Source organism: Lytechinus variegatus, chromosome 4 (assembly GCF_018143015.1).
Source record: "Lytechinus variegatus isolate NC3 chromosome 4, Lvar_3.0, whole genome shotgun sequence".
Taxonomy (NCBI): domain Eukaryota; kingdom Metazoa; phylum Echinodermata; class Echinoidea; order Temnopleuroida; family Toxopneustidae; genus Lytechinus; species Lytechinus variegatus.
Window position 1 is genome coordinate 51,650,407 of NC_054743.1, and position 18,889 is coordinate 51,669,295.

Consider the following 18,889-nt stretch of genomic DNA (forward strand, 5'->3'; position numbering starts at 1 on the left):
AAGTTAGGGACGGAAACTGGCTAAGAGTGTCGAAGTCCTCGCTTGAAGAAACAAGCGAAGGAGACTTGAGGAAGTAATCACAAAATTTCCATCAGTCTGCGGTGAGAACCAGTTGTTTATGAAAACAGTCACAAGGCCTGTTTCTCAGGTGATCGTAAGAGCGAGCACCGCCGGCGCCAGTTGCGGCAGCGTAGAACAGTCCGATATCGGTAAGATAAGGAGCTCCAAAAAGCTGCGGGGGGCGGCAAAAATGACGCCCTAAGCAGCGGGGGATGAGAATCTAAATTTCTAAAAGAAGAACTCCAGTGAAGTAAATCACTTACATGGAGAGGCTCATCCACAGTCGGCCCGAGAGAAGGCGGGTCGTAGTGATCGTGGTTAGGAAGGCATAAGCATACATCCATCCACTGTTACATCATCCTCGGTCGTGCGGTGACCCTGGCCACATGCCTTGCATGGAAGGAGGATGAAAGCAGCATGCGGGGCGACTCGAGTGTGCCGTGAAAAAATTTCTAAGAAAGAAGCCGATTCGACTAACGGGCACGGTAAAGACATCCACCGTAGACCACTCCGCACAAGGAGGGAGCGGCGGAGACGCCCGCAAGATTGACCCACATAGAGGGCAGTCTATAAGATAGACAGTTAGAGCTCGACCGATGGTCTGGCGGTGTACAGTTTGGTGTGAACTCGCCGACCCGGTACGGTGGGTGTGCCCAGAAAGTAGGCATAGAATGCCGACAGAGAATCCTGGGGCTTCAAACAAGTTTGAACGCACGTACATAGCCAACAATCTCATGAGATGTACGGCGGTTACTTTCCTCCGAGATGATGTTTACCCAACCGGGAAAGACTCGGGGAACAGCTGTGAATGTCAACAGGAGGGATATCTAGCATATGAAAAGCTGATTCCTTCCACGTATTCGGTGCGGGTGCTGCCGGCGGTGTCCGGGGGGACGACCGGTGATGGCAGCTCGGGCAGGGTTCGTACGAGCCGCCCGAATACGAGACAAATAGGTTAACATAACCATAATGCACCGGGTGGTGAAGGCATAGCGATTATTAAGCACAGGAGAACTTTTAATCGCCGTGACATTCAGATCCGATATACATACTCATAAGCTCGGAGAGCTATGAGATAGTGAGACATACCGCTGAGCGGTGATGGTGCTCATATCAGAGTCGCCCTCTCTTCAGCGGCGATCGCTGGAGAACGGGTGTCTGTACTAGCCCTGACTCTGGCGTTGCAAGGGTAGGAGCTAAGTAAGACAGGGCACCCTTACTTTCGAATAGAAAGTGAGGTTCAGGCCAGAAAAGCGACGGTCCCGTCGCCTGGGCGGACGGTCCGCGGACGTGATAGGTTGTCCTCTCAAAGCAGCCAAACATTCTCACGAGAGAAGTGCGGCATGCGGTATGTAAGAGATTCATACCTCCAATCTACGGGCCCGCTTAGGGGGAAGAATGGAGGGAGTTACCGCTGAAGGAGTCGTCGCCGTATGTGAGCTTGACGTAGAGGGCGAATTCGGGAGTACCTGCATAATAATCGCCCCCCCCCTGCCTCTGCCTTCTCGCTAGCCTCGAGAGGCTTGAAAATTTCGAGACGGCGGCGCCGGAGCCTGGCGCTTCCGGGCAGCAGCAGAGCGGGGGTGGGTTTACACCCACGGAGCTGGCGGCTTCCTCGTCGTAGGAGCCGCCTCGTCTAGAGCGACCCCGTCACTCTCCGAGACCCCCAATTCGGCCGATTGAGTTCGGAGCGCCTGAAGAGGCGGGGCGAGAAAATATGGACTCCCTTGCTTCATCAATACCCCCGCTCGGAGGGTAGATGTGAGGTAGATACTTGTCAAGCAGCGCCTGAGCGCTTACTGAAAAGTCGACCGCGGGATAGGGGTTGTCCTCGTAAAGGGAGTCTCGCTCTATGGACTGAACCGGGGGGTTGTCCAGTAAGCGCCGGGGTGGCCCCGCGTGTCGGCTGGGACACGTGCTCTGAGATCGACGAAAATGCTGGAAAGCACACGCGATCTCGGGGCACCCGGTTAGTCGGTGCACTGGCTGGCGATTTAACAGAATCGCTCGAGGATTTCTCGGGTGTCTGGTGGTTATTGCCCACTTGTCTCGCTTGATGCTCAGGGCATCAGCGGGGTGAGTAGACGTCGAGGGTGGGGTGAACCCGCACTACTCGAAAGCAGAATGTAGCAGCATGAATAGCTGTGACACCTGACCACCGACACAAGGGTCTGAAGGAGGGACGCCCATGGCAACAGGGCTGGCCGACCTCACCTTCGACCTCTTCTTCTTCGCGGCCTCCGCCGGTGTGGCCGGGGCAGAAGAAGGCACAAGAGGCACGGGTGATTTCTTACGATTTGCCGCCCCTGGCAGGGCGGCCGTCAACAACGAAACTTCACCCGAATCTGACGGGGTCAGATTGTGGTCACAGTCTGATGTGTGACGCCTCTCGCGGTAGCAGAATGTAGCAGCATGAATAGCTGTAACATCTGACCACCGACACAAGGGTCTGAAGGAGGAACGCCCATGGCAGCAGGGCTGGCCAACCTCTCCTTCGACCTCTTCTTCTTCTTCTCTTTCTGCGGGCTCCGCCGGCGTGGCCGGGGCAGAAGAAGGCATGAGAGGCACGGGTGATTTCTTACGATTTGCCGCCCCTGGCAGGGCGGCCGCCGACAATGAAACTTCACCCGAATCTGACGGGGTCAGATTGTGGTCACAGCCCGATGTGTGACGCCTCTCGCGGTAGCAGAATATAGCAGCATAACATGTATGACTGTAACATCTGGCCACCGATAAGAGGGTCTGAAGGAGGAATGCCCATGGCAACAGGGCTGGCCGACCTCTCCTTCGACCTCTTCTTCTTCTTCTTATTTTGCGGGCTCCGCCGGCGTGGCCGGAGCAGAAGAAGGCACAAGAGGCACGGGTGATCTCTTACGATTTGCCGCCCCTGGCAGGGCGGCCGCCAACAACGAAACTTCACCCGAATCTGACGGGGTCAGATTGTGGTCACGATCAGATTGTGGTTACAGTCTGTGTGACGCCTCTCGCGGTCAGGGGCTGGGCGATCTCTCCCGATGCTGTCAACGGAGGACGACTTATACGGCAGAGATCCTGACCTGTGCCGGGGGGAGAGAACCGCACTCTCCCTCCGGACTTCTGGTGACCCGGTAGCCGGTGGGTCGCATAGCCCTATGGGTGCTGCGGCGGCAGGACCTAGTTTAGGCTTGGAAGCCTTGGCTACCACTTTTTCCTTTGTCCGAGACCGTGGCACCACAGTCTCGGCCTTCCTTCTCTTAGCATCCGACCGCAAATTCGGAATGCTGATCGACGCACCCTCATACTCACCGCCGCTGGGCGCTCACCGCGGCGTCCCTCCTGCTCGCCTGGAGGCGGCCGACTTCTGTAACTTGCAATCGGGACGGTCCCCGTGGAGGGCACCAGGTCCTCTGGGGCTGTGTTAGTCCCATTCAAAGATACCTCTCTCTACCCTGAAAAAGGAAAAACAAGAATTTTTCTTTTTCTTTTTTTTTTTTTTTACAAAGATCTCGCTTAGATTAAAAGTGGAGACCGGAGTGGTCTTTCCCTCCTCCTAAAAGAAGTTTGTTTGAGCAAACAGAACAAAACAAGAGGGGAGGGGTAGGGAGGAAGAAGAACCTAAGAATAGTTTAGGTATCTGCCTGTAAGAAAATGAATGCAAGTTCAGAAGAGAACGAAGTTTCCACCTGCGAAGAAACACAAAAACAAGCATTTCAGAGCAGGAAGAAAAGGGATTGAGAGACAAATAATTCCAGATAAGAGAAATTTTACGATAATTTCCAAGAGGAAAAAAAAAGTAACCTCCTGTGGAAAGGTAAAGAAATTCAGAACAGGAGGAAGGAGGAACGTCTCTAGTAACGATTCCAAGAGGAAGAACGACACAGTAAATCCTCAAAGGGAATCGTAGAGCCCGCCTGTCGAAATAAAAAAATATATAAGACTAGGAGGGAAGAGGGAATTGAACGAAGAAAACAATTCCGGGACAGGTCAAAAAAATTTCTAACAGGAAGGAGACCCCACCTGTAAAGAACAAAAATTTTTTTTTTTTTTTTTTTAGGGGGGATTGAATAACCAAACAATCATCAGGTATAATTGCGTAAGCCGAATTAAACAATCCCCGAAGCGTCTGTGAATAAAATATTAATCAAGAATTTTATTCAGAACAGAAAGGAAAAGGAATTGAGTTTTAGGATCCGCCTGTGAATAAAATATCAATCAAGAAATTTATTCAGAACAGAAGGAAAAGGAATTGAGCTTTAAGATCCGCCTGTGAATAAAATATCAATCAAGAAATTTATTCAGAACAGAAGGAAAAAAGAATTGAGCTTTAAGATCCGCCTGTGAATAAAATATCAATTAAGAAATTTATTCAGAACAGAAAGGAAAGAGAATTGAAGAATTAATCAATCAATAATCAAACGAAAATCTTAATAAATCAATTCCAGAAAGCAAGGAAGGAACAGAGTTGAAGATCCCAACCTGCAAAAAGAAATAACAATAACACCCTCGACAACAAAGTGTAGAGGCTGTCTAGAAATTTAATTCAAAAACGGCACCAAAAGCCACCACGCTTTGAACGTGAAGAACAATAACCATGACAGGTGGTGAAGGCTTGCTGCCACGTAGGCAGGCCAAGCCCGGTGCCTCGCGAACGCGCTAGCGATGCGGCGCGACGAGAACTCAAACGTTAGAAAAACAATTTAAGTGTCACCAAAAACACGTCTAAAAAGTCACGCCAATTGTAAATTCTGAACACAATCTTACACACAAATGGAAAGATTGAAATTAAAAGGGAGAATGCACCACAGATAAGCGAAAATAATATACCAAAGCTCAAAAAAGATTTGAGCTCTTAGGAGACTTATCTGAGCACGTCTTGACAGGTGGCTTGCCGAAAGCAAAAGAGGAAGATGGACGCTAATTGCGCGGTGATCATGGGTAGTAAGCCTGAACGGGAGAGGGCGCGCTCGCGCTTTTTAAATCCTTGGGAGTTCTATTCGGGTATGGCAGTCCAGAGGGCTGAACTAGCAAATCAAGTAGATGTATGGAGTTATTGAAGTAAATCAAAGCTTCAACTGAATTGTTGTTTATAAGAGCACAATACAACCATACATAATACTTGACAGGTTAAATAAAATTCCTTTGATATAAGACATCACTAGTGCATATAAAAATATCACACAGAGTCATCATTAGATTCATAATTAACTTGCATTACATCACACTATATTAGGTGTTAAAATCACAATGCAAATCTGCATCTACATGCAGAACAAAAACAAAATTTTCAAATTGATTTTGCTTAGTCTAAGATACAGTAGATACAAGAAATTTTCAGAAAGAGATTTTTGAAAGAACATAAATGCTCAAAATAACTCAAATGAAAAGCAAGATGAATAGAAAATCATAGTCTCATAAATATGTAAAGGGACAAAACATTGATTACTGAAAGAGGATTGGAGAGAGAGAAAAAAGACCTACAAATAGACAAGATGCATTTTCAGAAGACATTTATACATAAATACAATATTATTGTAAGCAAATAAATGCACATATTGACTAGACTTAAAAGAAAGATGCAGAAAGCAATTAGGAAAAACACTTTTTAAGGGGCAAAAAGAGAATTACTGAAAGAAAATACAGACTTTATTTATTCATCTATTAGGCACTTCAAAATACATAAAACTTTAATAATAATAACTGTGTTAATAATAATAATAATAATATATATGATTTGTATGGCGCCAAATCCATAAGAATATCAAATGCTCTAGGCGCACTAGTGCAAAGTAGAGGTGAAAGAGAAGGAAAAGCATTTAGATTAAAAGTGCTGAAGACAAATAGAAGGGATAAATATCAATTGTAGGCCAAATTAAACATATAGGTTTTAAGATTAGATTTAAACATTTCAACAGAGCTACTATCTTTAATGGTCCGAGGAAGAGAATTCCATGCGGATGGCCCAGCATGGGCAAATGTACGTTCCCCCCACTTTGTTTTGATTTTAGGGATAACCATCAAACCAGAGTCTTGAGAACGAAGAGATCTAGAAGGGGCATATTGGTGTATCAAGGAGATGTTATAGAGAGGAGCGGATCCATGTGTACAGTGAAAGAGTAATAAAAGAATCTTGAAAATAACGCGTTGTTCAACAGGTAGCCAGTGTTGCGCTAAGACAAATAAATATCCATAAAAATAAATGGCTGAAAATAAAAATTCATACATGTTGAAATGGGGGACTCAAAGGTTAAGACAGAAATGGATTTAAATATCCACCAAGGGATGGAATGACAACAATACATAATACATGTAAAACTGTACAAGTCTGCAATATCAATAATTAGCAAATAGTACTGTCTTATTTTGGGCCATTTTAAGAGTTTGCACATGGGACAACAAAAAAACCATCAGTAATGGCTATTGATTGTTTAAAAGCTAATTAAACTTGCTTTTGCCTAAAAACAATTTCACTAGATTGTGCATGGTAGAGAGTTTTAATTTACTAAAAATGATTAGGGGCTTCTAAATTTGGAAAGGAAAATGACTATTTCATGTAAGTGACAAATGAAAATAACAGAGATTGGTGAAGTTTGAAATAAAATTCTACAAGGAATAATAATATGGTTGATTGAGTAATCAGATCAAAATAAGATCAATATGATAATCACAACTTCAACATATGATTTACAGTTAAAGTTGTATTGGTGTCTTACAGTTTGACTATAAATGCTCTTCAATGTTTAAACTACATGTACTATCTGCAGCACAATTATGTCTCTTTTCTTTTCTGAAATAAATTTTAAATTGGGTTTCTAAGGCCTTTTCTTTCTCATCCTTCATAAAAATGTATGATGAACAATAAATTTATTATAAGGTGTAGGATTCCAAAGAAAGAGTATGAGAAGATAATTGAAATTTGCATTGACATTAGACTGAAATTAAGCTTAGCAATCGCAGAAGAGCTATTACTCCATAAACATTTTAATAAAAATTAGAAATAATTGAAATTGAAATAAATATTCGACTTCATATTCAACTGATATTATGTCAAGGAAACTGACACTTGGAAAACATTGGCATTTCAACCAGCAATATTTGAAAGATGCTCCAAATTTAAATAACAAGATTCAGAGTTGTAGAACGGGCATTTCACTTTCAGCATTATTTTGTCAAGAAGCTCCCAAAGTTTATAAGGTGTAGATTAAGCAGAGAATTTGGAGGAGACTGGCATTACAGCTTTCTGAGAATAAACCTCCTGTTATTCAGAAAACAGATTGTATAATCAGAATTCCAAAGCAACACACCAAACTCGAAATTCACAATCAGAAAAACTAATCACATTTCCATACCCGAATACTCCAGATCGCGCGAACGCAACAAAAATTTGCATAGGTGAAAGAGAAAAATGTAATCTATGTGGTTGTACAAGTAAATTCCATTAATATATGACATTTTAAATTAATCAAATAATTATGTTAATTTATTCATAAGTCATACATTTTAAAGCTTCTAGAATGCTCATTTTTGGTTTGCACTTGAAAAAAAATGGATTTCTTTATATTTTTCAGTTTTTTTAAATTTATTATGTATTTCTTTGTTGTTTTTTATTTTTGTTGATTTTTTCCTATAAAGTAGCATTAAATTAAATGACTGCTGTCAATAAAAGCAAATATATTGACATGTGTTGCATGTATAAATGACTGACCTGTATGGCAACAACTTGCTGCCAAGTGCACTACACAGTGCAAGAGCTACTACATGTAAGTACTAAGTGTATTTACACTAGGTGTGAAAGATGGTTACGAAACACTTGTTAGACAACGAAAGCACACCCCTTTTTATTTGTCATTAGACAACACAATACATATCTAGATTGAGTTCTTACCTTTTGTAAAACGGCCTTAGAATTGAATTTATGATTTCACAAAAGAAATTGTTTTATAAGAAATATAATTATCAGAAATGCACAATGGGATAAAAAAAATCACTTCAAAATAAAAATTCTTTGTAAGAAATCATATCCAAATAAGAGTAGAAAGCTTTTATAAGAATGCTATAAATAGAAATTCCATTCAATCTCTTCATTCACATGCATACATGTAGATAATAATTTTAAAAAATAGGCACCATGCTAATAATTCAAATGCAAAAATCACAAGTAACTTTGGTCACGAATTGGCTTTGAAAAAGGGGAAGAAAGCTACATTTCTTTATCAACATTATTTGAGCTAATGTCTTTACAGGTCACTGAGCTTTGTTCGCTCTTGCAACAACCCAGTCCAAATTAAACACTTATAATGCTATGTGTACTTCTGTACACCAAGTCATCACAGCGCTGCATTACAAATTTTTCTTTACAGGAAATGTCACTTTGGTCACATGCTTCCTATTACTACAGAGTGGCAGTACATATATGACCTGCCACTTCAAAACCAACAATAAGTCACCAGGGAAGGTTCTCTGTAAATAACTTAACCCTAACTAGGCCAGGCTTTTTTGGCTGTTCTGTGGCTGGGGGGTTGATCTCGGCCGCCAAGCGCCGCAAAAATTTGCGCCCTGGTAGTGTGCGATGTAATCTACAAGGCTGTATAGTAAAATTTTCCAAAATAACAAGATTTTATTTTATATGAATTATGCTAATTGATGCTTAAATCATACTTTTTGCTCTAATTCACTAAATAAAGCTCCTAGAATGCTAATTTTTGGTGGAAATGTCCTTTGTAGCATTCTTAACAATTGCATTGAAAAAAACTTCGGTTTGGAAATCAATTTCTTATGTATTTTATTGTTTTATGAATTTCTTTGTTTTTTTCACCAGATTTATTGCACAACCTTTTTGAAGCATGATTATGCTAAAAATCGATTTCAGCTGTTTAAAGTAAAAATAATCATATTTTTATGAATAAGATAAGAAAACTCAATTTGCATTGATTTTGTACACAAAATCACGTTTTGGAACAATTTTTGGTCTGACATGCACTTATAAAATGTTGCGTAATTTTGGAACCGCGTACCCGGGTGTCGGAAATTTGGTCTTAAAAGTTGCGCGAGACTTAAAAGTATTAACTCTGTCAGTGGCCAGGTCAAAAAATTTCACGCGGCGGAATGATTGCAGAAAACGTTGAGGCCATTTTAGGGTTAAATAGTCATTTGGTCTTCAGAAGACCCGAAAAGAAATGTAAAGTTGATAAGAAAATGGATAATCTGTTGGTTGTCTTGTATGAAGTCGTGTGTGATATGTGAACAGCTTCTTGAAACAACATCGGTGGATTTATCATACCTGATATATCTTCTCCCCAGCGTGAGAACATGTCGTCAAGGAGCTCGTAGTCAAACGTGATACAGTAGTCTCTATGTTCCCGAGGCTTATCGTTCTCGATCAGACAGTTGTTGAAAACCTTAATAGCCACATCTGAAAATAAGGGATTAAAAATAAAAGAATGAATTGATACACTTATATATATATAATTCTAAAAGCCAACTATATGTACTTTCACCCCCCCCCCCAAAAAAAAAAATGATTTCAAGAGAAATTATTTGACCTCAAGATTTGTTATCACCATTCAGTTTTATTGCATATCTAGATCATGTCCATCTGCATAAATCTGACTATGTGATATCATGCAATCTTAGCTGCAAATAATAATGCTGCAGATCACCAACACAGATAAGAACACGTGGGACAGTTACTTGGAAAAAGGCTCAACACCTGGCCATGTTTATTTTGCTCATTTCTCAGCAACTACACATTTTCTACCATAATACTTTGGCACAAATATTTCTATTTATACAAAGGTCTACAAATACTTGGGATTGTCATTTTTATTTGATTCTGTTTGAACATCTCTTTACACTAATACTACAACTGGCATTTGTCTTTAATGTTAATAATAGGATCAGGTATTAACCCAGTGTGTGCAATTTAAGGAATTATATAAACTATTCTTATAAGTAAGTAAATTAATGACAGACATAACTAGCATTGGATTGTACGATCCTCTGTTGAGTACCAAACTGTGACATCAATTTCCGTTTTGTTCACTTCAAGGAGTATTTTTATGAGGATATAATTGAACTTACCAGGCATTCTTTTGATGAGTTTTCTTATGGGTGTGGTACGTCCCCCGGTGACGGGATCAACGCTCTCAGAACACATAGCATCTCGCCATTTAGGATGACTGATAATGGCTTCAGCAACATCACTAAATAAAATAAAATATGATAGATACATGTATTTATGTTGATACTAATATGCAACATTTATATAGTGCTGTATGTAAAATGCTTCTTTGTGCTGCGGACTATTATCCCTGCTTCAGCAAAGCAGCCATAACCGAGCGTTCAAGGATTCAAGGAATTTCTTCCTACACCATACTCATTAACTACGCCAGTAAATTGCCGATTCGTCCACGGCCAACTCGTCCACTCACCACATGGTCTCCCTTCATTTAGAGTAATGCCATTCTGTCCATCAACATTTCGTCTAACAACCATTTGGTCCAATCATCACTTCGTCTAACCACCAGTTCGTCTATTACCATTTTGTCTATTAACCACTCGGTCTAATACCCATTTTCTTTTCATTCATTTTGCACAATTAACACTTTAGTTTAATTAGACCGAATGGTATATGGACTAAATGTGTATTGGACCAACTGGTTATTAGACCAAATTGGCATTAGACTAAATGAAAGTAGACCATGTGGTAAGTGGATGAACTGATGGTAGACCAACTTATAGTAGACGAGTTGGTAATTGGACGACTTGGCATTAGACGAATTGGAAATAAATCACTACACCTGGGTTGACAGTGGCAAATATAGATTAATACCTTGCTAAAGTACCCGAGTGCTATTGAGGGAAATGCACCCCTGACCTTGTTGTTCAACATCCAGACTCATCCACTGAGCCACAATACCTCAGTATGATTGGTAATATAAAATAACAATGAACATTCCGATGAAGTTCATTGTTAGTTTTTTTCAAAGGTAATAAGTGGCCCAGAGACATACATGTATTTACTGATTAAATATTTTTAAAAATGCAGAAGAGTTATTGCCTATACTTACAGACATTTTGAGTAAAATGTCTTGCCAAATGGCATATCTGTTACAATTGTAAATCTGACAGTTTTCTTACTTAAAATATAAAGAAAGCACTTGAATTGTTTTCATAATGAAAATCAATAATGTTTAATCATGGAACATCTTTAAACAAAGTCTGCAGATGGGGAACATTAAAATATCTCTTGAGGTATACTAACTCATGACCACTCTCAATGGCTAGATCCAGGCTATTCTTCTGGTCAGCATTGATCAAAGATAGATCTGCCTTCCATTCTAATAGAAGCTTGACCATGTCAACATGGCCACTGGATGCTGCAAGATGGAGTGGGGTTACCTAGGAAACAAACAAAACATTTAAAAATACAAACTACCTTAAGTTCCAATCTTATCTTTAATAATAAAGATATTATATTTTTATATTATGCTTTAATACATGATTTGATTTGATTTATTGATTCTGTTTCACAATTGTACATAATATGATAAACATAACATAACAAGGTCAAATACTACAAGACATAATATGATAGATATATATATACCTGGGAGCCCCCCCCCCCCCCCCCCGCCATATGAACTCCTAAAATACCCCGGCCTAGATAAGGTTAAGGAACACAATTCAATAAATAAAGTTATCTCAGATGACATTTGTATTTAAAGTAAAACGGAGGGTCTTGCCATAAAAAAGTAAAGCTTGTACATGTACATCCAACCCCGATTTTATGAACAACCGATGATCCTTTCTTAGGAGCTAAATCCACACTAATGAAATTTGGTGCATATAATTTACCTCAAGAAAGGATCACCAGTCATTTGTAAAGTTGCTGGTAACAAAAGGATGTACATAAAAGGATGTAAATGGCAAAAGCATCTCTTATAGGGAACTTCTATGACTAAAAGAATACATCATTGATTGTGTGAAGAAAATTGAGTAATTATATCTGATACAGGAACAAGTATGATATGAATGAACAGGCACAGTAAGGATAAACATTAAAAAACTATTATGTTCATTATTATTACTTAAAAACTTTGTAGAGCATAATACTAGCACTCTGAATTTGAATTTCGCTGTACACGTATATCAAAATATTAAGTCCATGAAGACAGGAATACAAGGGATTGTGCGTGAGCTTGAGAATGGGAGTTTCTAACAATTCTAAAAGCTTTTATTTGAGGATTGTATTTAAGGTTCTAATTTTCTCCACACCGGGTGAGTGTTACGTAAAGCTGTTCGTAAGTTACAAGAAACTGGGGGTTGGATGTACAAAAAACAGTTATTTTAATGAAGTTCCCATGATTGCAACAAAGAGGAAGGTTTAATTACCTTAGCTTTGTCTGTTGGATCTACAGGACTGTCATTTTCTAGCAGGGCATAGGCAGTCTTCACCCATCCCTTGGAGGCTGCACAGTCTAGAGGAGTCCATAACTGTTGATTCCTATTACAAGATAAAAAAAAACATATATGTGGTCTAGTGGTTCTGACTCGTCCACTTTAATCAGAAGGTCATGATTTGAATCCCAGGAATAAACAACATAATGTATGTGGTGACATGTGGTCAAGTGGTTCTGATTAGTGCATGTCAATTAGGTTGTGGGTTCTAATCCCTAACATTATAAATGTAAAATATGTGGTCTTGAGGTTATGACTAGCGCACATCAATTAGAAGGTCAAGGATTTGAATCCCAGCATAACATATGTGGTCTATTGGTCCTGACCAGTGCCCATCAATCAGAAGGCCATGGATTCCAATACCAGCCATTATGCATTTAAAATATATGATCTAGTGGTCTTGACTAGAGCCTTTTAATCAGAAGGTCATGGGTCTAAATCCCAGCCAAGACGTTATTTCCTTCACCAACAAATTGATTGACATTGTGCAGCACCCAACCAAGGTGAGGAAAATGGGGACCTATCAGGATTTTATTCCTTGATACAGTATAGAGACATATAAATGACAAGAAATAAAGATCTATGGGAAAAATACAAGATCTATATCATCATTATGTGCCAAAGCCCACGTATATTACAAGTATTTACAAATATTTTTGGGTACATAATATACAGAACATATGTACACATGTCTTATCAAATAACAGTGTTATGATCATCATTATTTTTATCTTCATTATTATCATTATTATCATTATTTTCAGTATTATTATCATTACCATAACAATTATTATATGACGATTAGCACCTTCACAAGTTGCGTTATCATCAATTTCAACCTATATCAACCTCACACTAATGTAACTGTCCCTTTGAATAACGCTAACATGATCATGCATTGCAAGAATGACCCCTTGTGAGAGGAATGTCTGACCTTGATTCAATATCAGCTCCAGCATCAATAAGAGCTCTGACAGTCTTTGCATGGCCGGCTGTGGCTGCCTTGTGAAGGGGTGTATTGGAGTTCTCATCCTCATCATTGATTGTTGATTCTTCTCTCTTCACAAACTCCATCACCACCCTGAAGAGAAAATTTACAAAAGTTATAAAGCACTTTATACAAAAGTTTCAAAGCACTAAGAAAGAAGGGGGAAAATACAAGATATCTCAGAAAAAGAACAACAAAGGGACTGAAAGGATAAAAAAAAAGAGGAGTTAAGTTTCGGTAACATTTACTCCAGCCAGCGATGAAAAATCTGCATATGAAGCTAAACTTAAAATATCAACTCAAACCAGACACTGTAATTCCAGTTGTGGATAAGATTTTAAAACAAGTTCAAACAGAATCCAATAAAATGGCTACCAAGTGTCTGTGTGTGAATAAATATTATGCACCAAATGATTCTGGAAAAGATTGACTTGCTGAAGCAAAATAAGCGTGGTATTCAGGCCAAATGTCCGGTCTTTTTCCCAAACAATGATTACACACTGTCCCACTTGTGATTACTTATGTTTGGCGATCTATTATGTGATCGTTTTTCAGCTTATATTTCATCATTTCACAAATTCCAATTATTGCTATATAACTGTATAAATCTAGATGTACAATGACAGTTACAATAAACCTTGGTTTTTTCATACAGATTTTTTCATGAAATGAGTGTTTTCTGCATCTCAATTCATTTATCTTTAACCGTACCCAAACCATAATCATTCTCTCATCATACAAAACAAGTAACTCTAACCCATGTCTACAGAGAGTAAGACAGGAGCAACTCTAACAAGTTTAAAGTTGATCTGTCAAATGGTTCTTTACTTATCTTGAGAACGAAAAACGGGACAGACAGACAGATAAACTGAAAAAAATAAATCTCCGAACAACCATCACCAGTTGGTGGAGGAATGAAAATAAGAAAGCTATTATGTAGAAAAATGCAGCATGATCGAACAAAAAATGCCCTATTTTTAAATAACGAGGGAGTCTCAAAAGACTCCCTCACACCAACCCTACCAGTGGGTAAATCCAAACGAGGGTGACCTACATGATGCCTACATCTAGTTAATTTCTTTGATTAATTTTATCATTTTAACTTACGCTGTATGACCATTAGCAGCTGCCACATGGATTGGTGTTTCCTCATCCTCATTTTTCCAATCCAACTCTGCTCCATTGTTCAACAGAATCTACAAAGGGCAAGATCATGGAAGAGTTTCACCAAAAACATCTTACAAGGGATTTTTATTCACATATTTGCTCACAGCAATTTCGGATTTCAATAGTTTCAGTAACTTGAGAGTTTTTACTAAAAATCCTTAAAAAAGAACATTTCATGATACAAAATTGCAATGGGCCAATCATGATTATTGTGGCATAAGCATTTGTTCAAAATACTGACCACGAACCAATCATGAGAGTTCTTATTTGCTATCAATCAAAAATTTGTATTGTTAGATTGAATAGCAACTGTTATGAATGGTCCACCTTTATAAACACCACTAGAATGGATTCCTTTGAATAACATTTTGTATAAAAACATAATATATTATAAGACTCTGTCATTAAAGACCAGATACTCATAGGCCCGTATTCTGAAGTCGGGTTTAATTAGTATGGACAGCCAATTGTTAACACTAGAGATATAATATTTCCGCTCATTTGGCTCTCAAATCATTTGTAATTGTCTAGGAAGTATAAATAGATGATTGCCTTCACCATTAATGAATCAGGAAAGAGCACAATAAACGTAAGAAACATTTAACTTTAATTAAAAAAAAATGACACTTTTGGCTTCCCATAATTTTAGCACAGAGTTAAACCTGACTTCGGAATACGGGCCATAGACAATTGTACTTTCCTCATTGGACCGTTTTTAATTGACAGGAAAACAATCTAAACATAACAGGTTCAAATGACCTATGACCTAGGTGCAAATGACCTATGACCTACCCTGACAATTCCCAGGTATCCATTTTCTGCTGCAACGTGGAGGGCCGTGTTGTCATAGCGATCACTGTATTCAAGAATTTTTGATGCCATCTTGTGTTCAAGCAGTGCCTACAAATAAAGATTACAGATTAAATATAAGAATGTAATAAATCATTAGTGGAGCGTTGTGGCTCAGTGGATTTGTCTTCTGACTTTGAAACGGAGGGTCGTGGGTTCGAATCCGAGCAGCCCAGCTAAAGCCGGGGTAAAAATAATAATAGCAGGGCCCGCTGGTAGAAAAAGTTTTCAGAGCTGAAGTCTCTTCCTTGGGTAAATATACCTATATTGACATTATTATTATTATCAATGCAAGCTTCCATTAATTACCTTATAATCATTCATTACCAAGAGGTATTTAATTAATGGATTCATTGTTTACATTAGTCAGCCCACCTGTGCACTTTGAAATATCCGTATAATGTGCCCTATAAATGATATTTTCTTATTTGCTTTTTCGCAGGGCCTTGAGCACATAATCAATGTGGATTTGGCACTTTAGAAATACTCTATATTATTATCATTATTACTATAAACATTATAATTATTCATTCAAACAAGACACTAATTCCAATGCTTGTCTTTTGAGGTAGGAAGATGAATAGAATTTTGCAACTTGAAAATTCAGAATGATCTGAGCACACCTAAAAATTTAAGGTTCACATACATGCAGTATTAGAAGGTAAATGTTTTTTTTTTGCTTGTAAGAGAACAGTACCAACTGTCATAAAGTTGAACTGCAGTTTTCATGATCATTCAGAACTTCAGACAGAGGGATGTTCTATGATCAAACGTTCAGATCAAATGTCATAACAATGTTTTTTCTTTTAGGCCCCTTGCATAAAAGTTACACCATAAAAAATCTGATAAAAATGAAAAATCAGATTTACACAATTCTGCTACTGATTTCAACTCAGAAAAAAAAATCTGGCAAGAAATGCCCCAAGTTTTCTCCTGAAACAAAATTTGCGCAACAGGACCACAAAACATGGGTTTCCATCAGTATAAAGCTTGGAAAACACATACTAAACACTGTAAATAAGTTTGAAGGCAATTTTTCACTCATCTACAGTAGTGTTTTATTTGATTCAGTGTTATATTTTGTGTTTCATTTTCATGATTTTCGCTGTACTTTTTTGTATATTATTTTCTTTTGCCTGAAAATTATTATTTCCTGAAGCCTGTGAAGTTGTCATGGTTTCATAAGGAAGGAAACTGGGAACTCTAACCTAGCCATTTATGGATCTGGATGTATACGATGCAGGGCCCTTGAGGCATAAATGTATCGGGTACTTGACCTGAATTTTGCCGGGACCAGCAGGTGCAATACACCATGTGAACACCGTTGACGAATAGTGTATTGGTTTTAACGTGCATAGAATGTGACTCTCCCATACATAGGAGCAACATTTGCGTCCTTTCTGATGGACAGAGTGTTTCCCAACTGCATTCACACCTGCACTGAATACAGTGGTGAGGCACGCTAACACACAACGCTATAGTATCAGACTTTTTTCTTTAGACGTGTTTCGGCATGCGAGGGACTCGAACCCCTCACATTGAGATCTGCAATCTTATCTGAAACATGCGCTCTAACCGACTGAGCTACGCTGCCTCCCCATTTATCATACCTGAAGAGCTTCTGGCTTGTTTTCCTCAGCAGCCCAGAAGAGTGCTGTCTTGTCATGTTTGTCTATGGCTGCTATGTTTGCTCTCTTACCAAGTAAAATCTTAATGGTGGAACTATGACCAGAGCTGGCTGCAATCAAGAGAGGGGTGAAGTTATCCTTGTCTCGGGCTTCAATCTTAGCACCTCTGTCATTGATAGAATAATACAAATGTTAAACATAATATACAAGATGGATATATACAGCACTTTTCAAGATGATACAAAAAGTTATTTCCAATTTGTCTACTTGCTAACTCGTCTACAATCAGATCATCCACTATCCACATGGTCTAATTGCCAGTTCGTCCACTCACCATTTGATCTAATAACCAGTTGGTCCAATAGCCATTTAGTCCATGTAACATTTCGTCTAATTGGACTAAGTGTTAATTGTGCATAATGAATGAAAATGTAATGGATATTAGACCAACTGGTTATGAGACGAAATGTTCATTGACGAAATGGTGATTCGATGAAGTGATGATTGGGTGGAATGGTATAAGACTAAATGAAAGTAGACCATGTGGTGAGTGGACGAGTTGGCAGGAGAGTAAATGGCAATTTACCGATACAAGACACAATTATTTATACTACATCTTTCCATTGAAGGAATTAATTCTGTCAGAAACCCATTCACACCACCTGGGTTGAGTGCATCACAATGTGGATAAATTTCATTGCATCCTGCTTAGATACAGTATTGTACTGCATTACCTGTAACAGTAATTGTTTTATACATTCTATTTCGATAGGCACTTTACCTCGTCAGATGACATGCTTTCAAGCACATAGCTGACAGGTGAACATAAGCACATTCAGGTTTTTTCTTCTATTTTCAATATATCACATGCACTGCAAAAGTTACCTGATGCCCAATGTTACATGTACATGACGTTTTATTGAACATTTTGTAAGACTTTTTATTGGTAATTTGTGTTCATTTCACTTTGTATTCATAATTCATGTTTATACATGTATGACACCTAGATAGATCCTTGTGATTTGATTGGTTGTTTTATATCGTTCATTCGGCCATTTTGCAATGACGTCATCAACCGTGCAATTTTTTATCCATTTATCGTGCAATTTTGGATCCATACGATTTTGTCCATTGCACGAGCGCACCGAGACTTCAGCTGCAGACACCAGCAGTGCGCATGCTTTAATGATCAATGTAAAAATCAACAGACCGAACTCACACTGTAATTTTTAGGTGTCATATAAACCAAATAATGAATTTTTTTTTAATTTGTGCAATGGACAGAATACTTCATTCGGTAAAAGATTAAATAATGATCCATTCAACTTGGCTACGCCTCGCTGAATGGATCATTTCATATTTCACCAAATGAAGTATTCTGTCCATTGCACTCATAAATATTCATTATTTGTATATCATTTTAGTTCATAACTGTGAGACACAATGTTTTGAATAAAATCCTTTTATCTATCTTTCATCCATCTATCTACTGAATCAAACAGTCAACAAGTAAAAGGGATAAAACCCACCTTTCTAGGAGATGCTCTACAATCTTGTATCTGTTGAAGGAGCACGCTCGATGAAGGGGCGTGGCCCTGTCAGCATTCACACTGTTCACATGAGCTCCTTTCTGCAGTAACAGCTCTACAATCTTCAGGTTACCAGCCACACAGGCTGCATGGAGCGGGGTACTCCTGTTCTCACGGTGACAGTTCACATTGGCTCCTGGGATGAAAGAAGAATGGATGATGATGTAAAGTAG

At 39.0% G+C, this 18,889-nt stretch overlaps 1 protein-coding gene across 5 annotated transcripts in view; it reads right to left on the minus strand.

Annotated features, from left to right (window-relative positions):
* Positions 1-18,889, minus strand: part of LOC121414279 (transient receptor potential cation channel subfamily A member 1 homolog) — a 61,576-nt gene that overhangs the window by 13,618 nt on the left and 29,069 nt on the right. For 4 of the 5 annotated variants that reach the window (XM_041607403.1, XM_041607401.1, XM_041607400.1 and 1 more), the window contains 10 exons: positions 18,657-18,852; positions 17,110-17,293; positions 15,443-15,550; positions 14,591-14,679; positions 13,430-13,576; positions 12,430-12,541; positions 11,300-11,436; positions 10,117-10,238; positions 9,317-9,448; positions 7,922-7,936 (listed from right to left, as the gene is read on the minus strand). In XM_041607403.1, coding sequence (XP_041463337.1) covers positions 7,922-7,936; positions 9,317-9,448; positions 10,117-10,238; positions 11,300-11,436; positions 12,430-12,541; positions 13,430-13,576; positions 14,591-14,679; positions 15,443-15,550; positions 17,110-17,293; positions 18,657-18,852 — 1,242 coding nt within the window. The remainder of the gene's footprint in view (positions 1-7,921; positions 7,937-9,316; positions 9,449-10,116; positions 10,239-11,299; positions 11,437-12,429; positions 12,542-13,429; positions 13,577-14,590; positions 14,680-15,442; positions 15,551-17,109; positions 17,294-18,656; positions 18,853-18,889) is intronic. The other variant, XM_041607402.1, reaches the window with a different exon arrangement.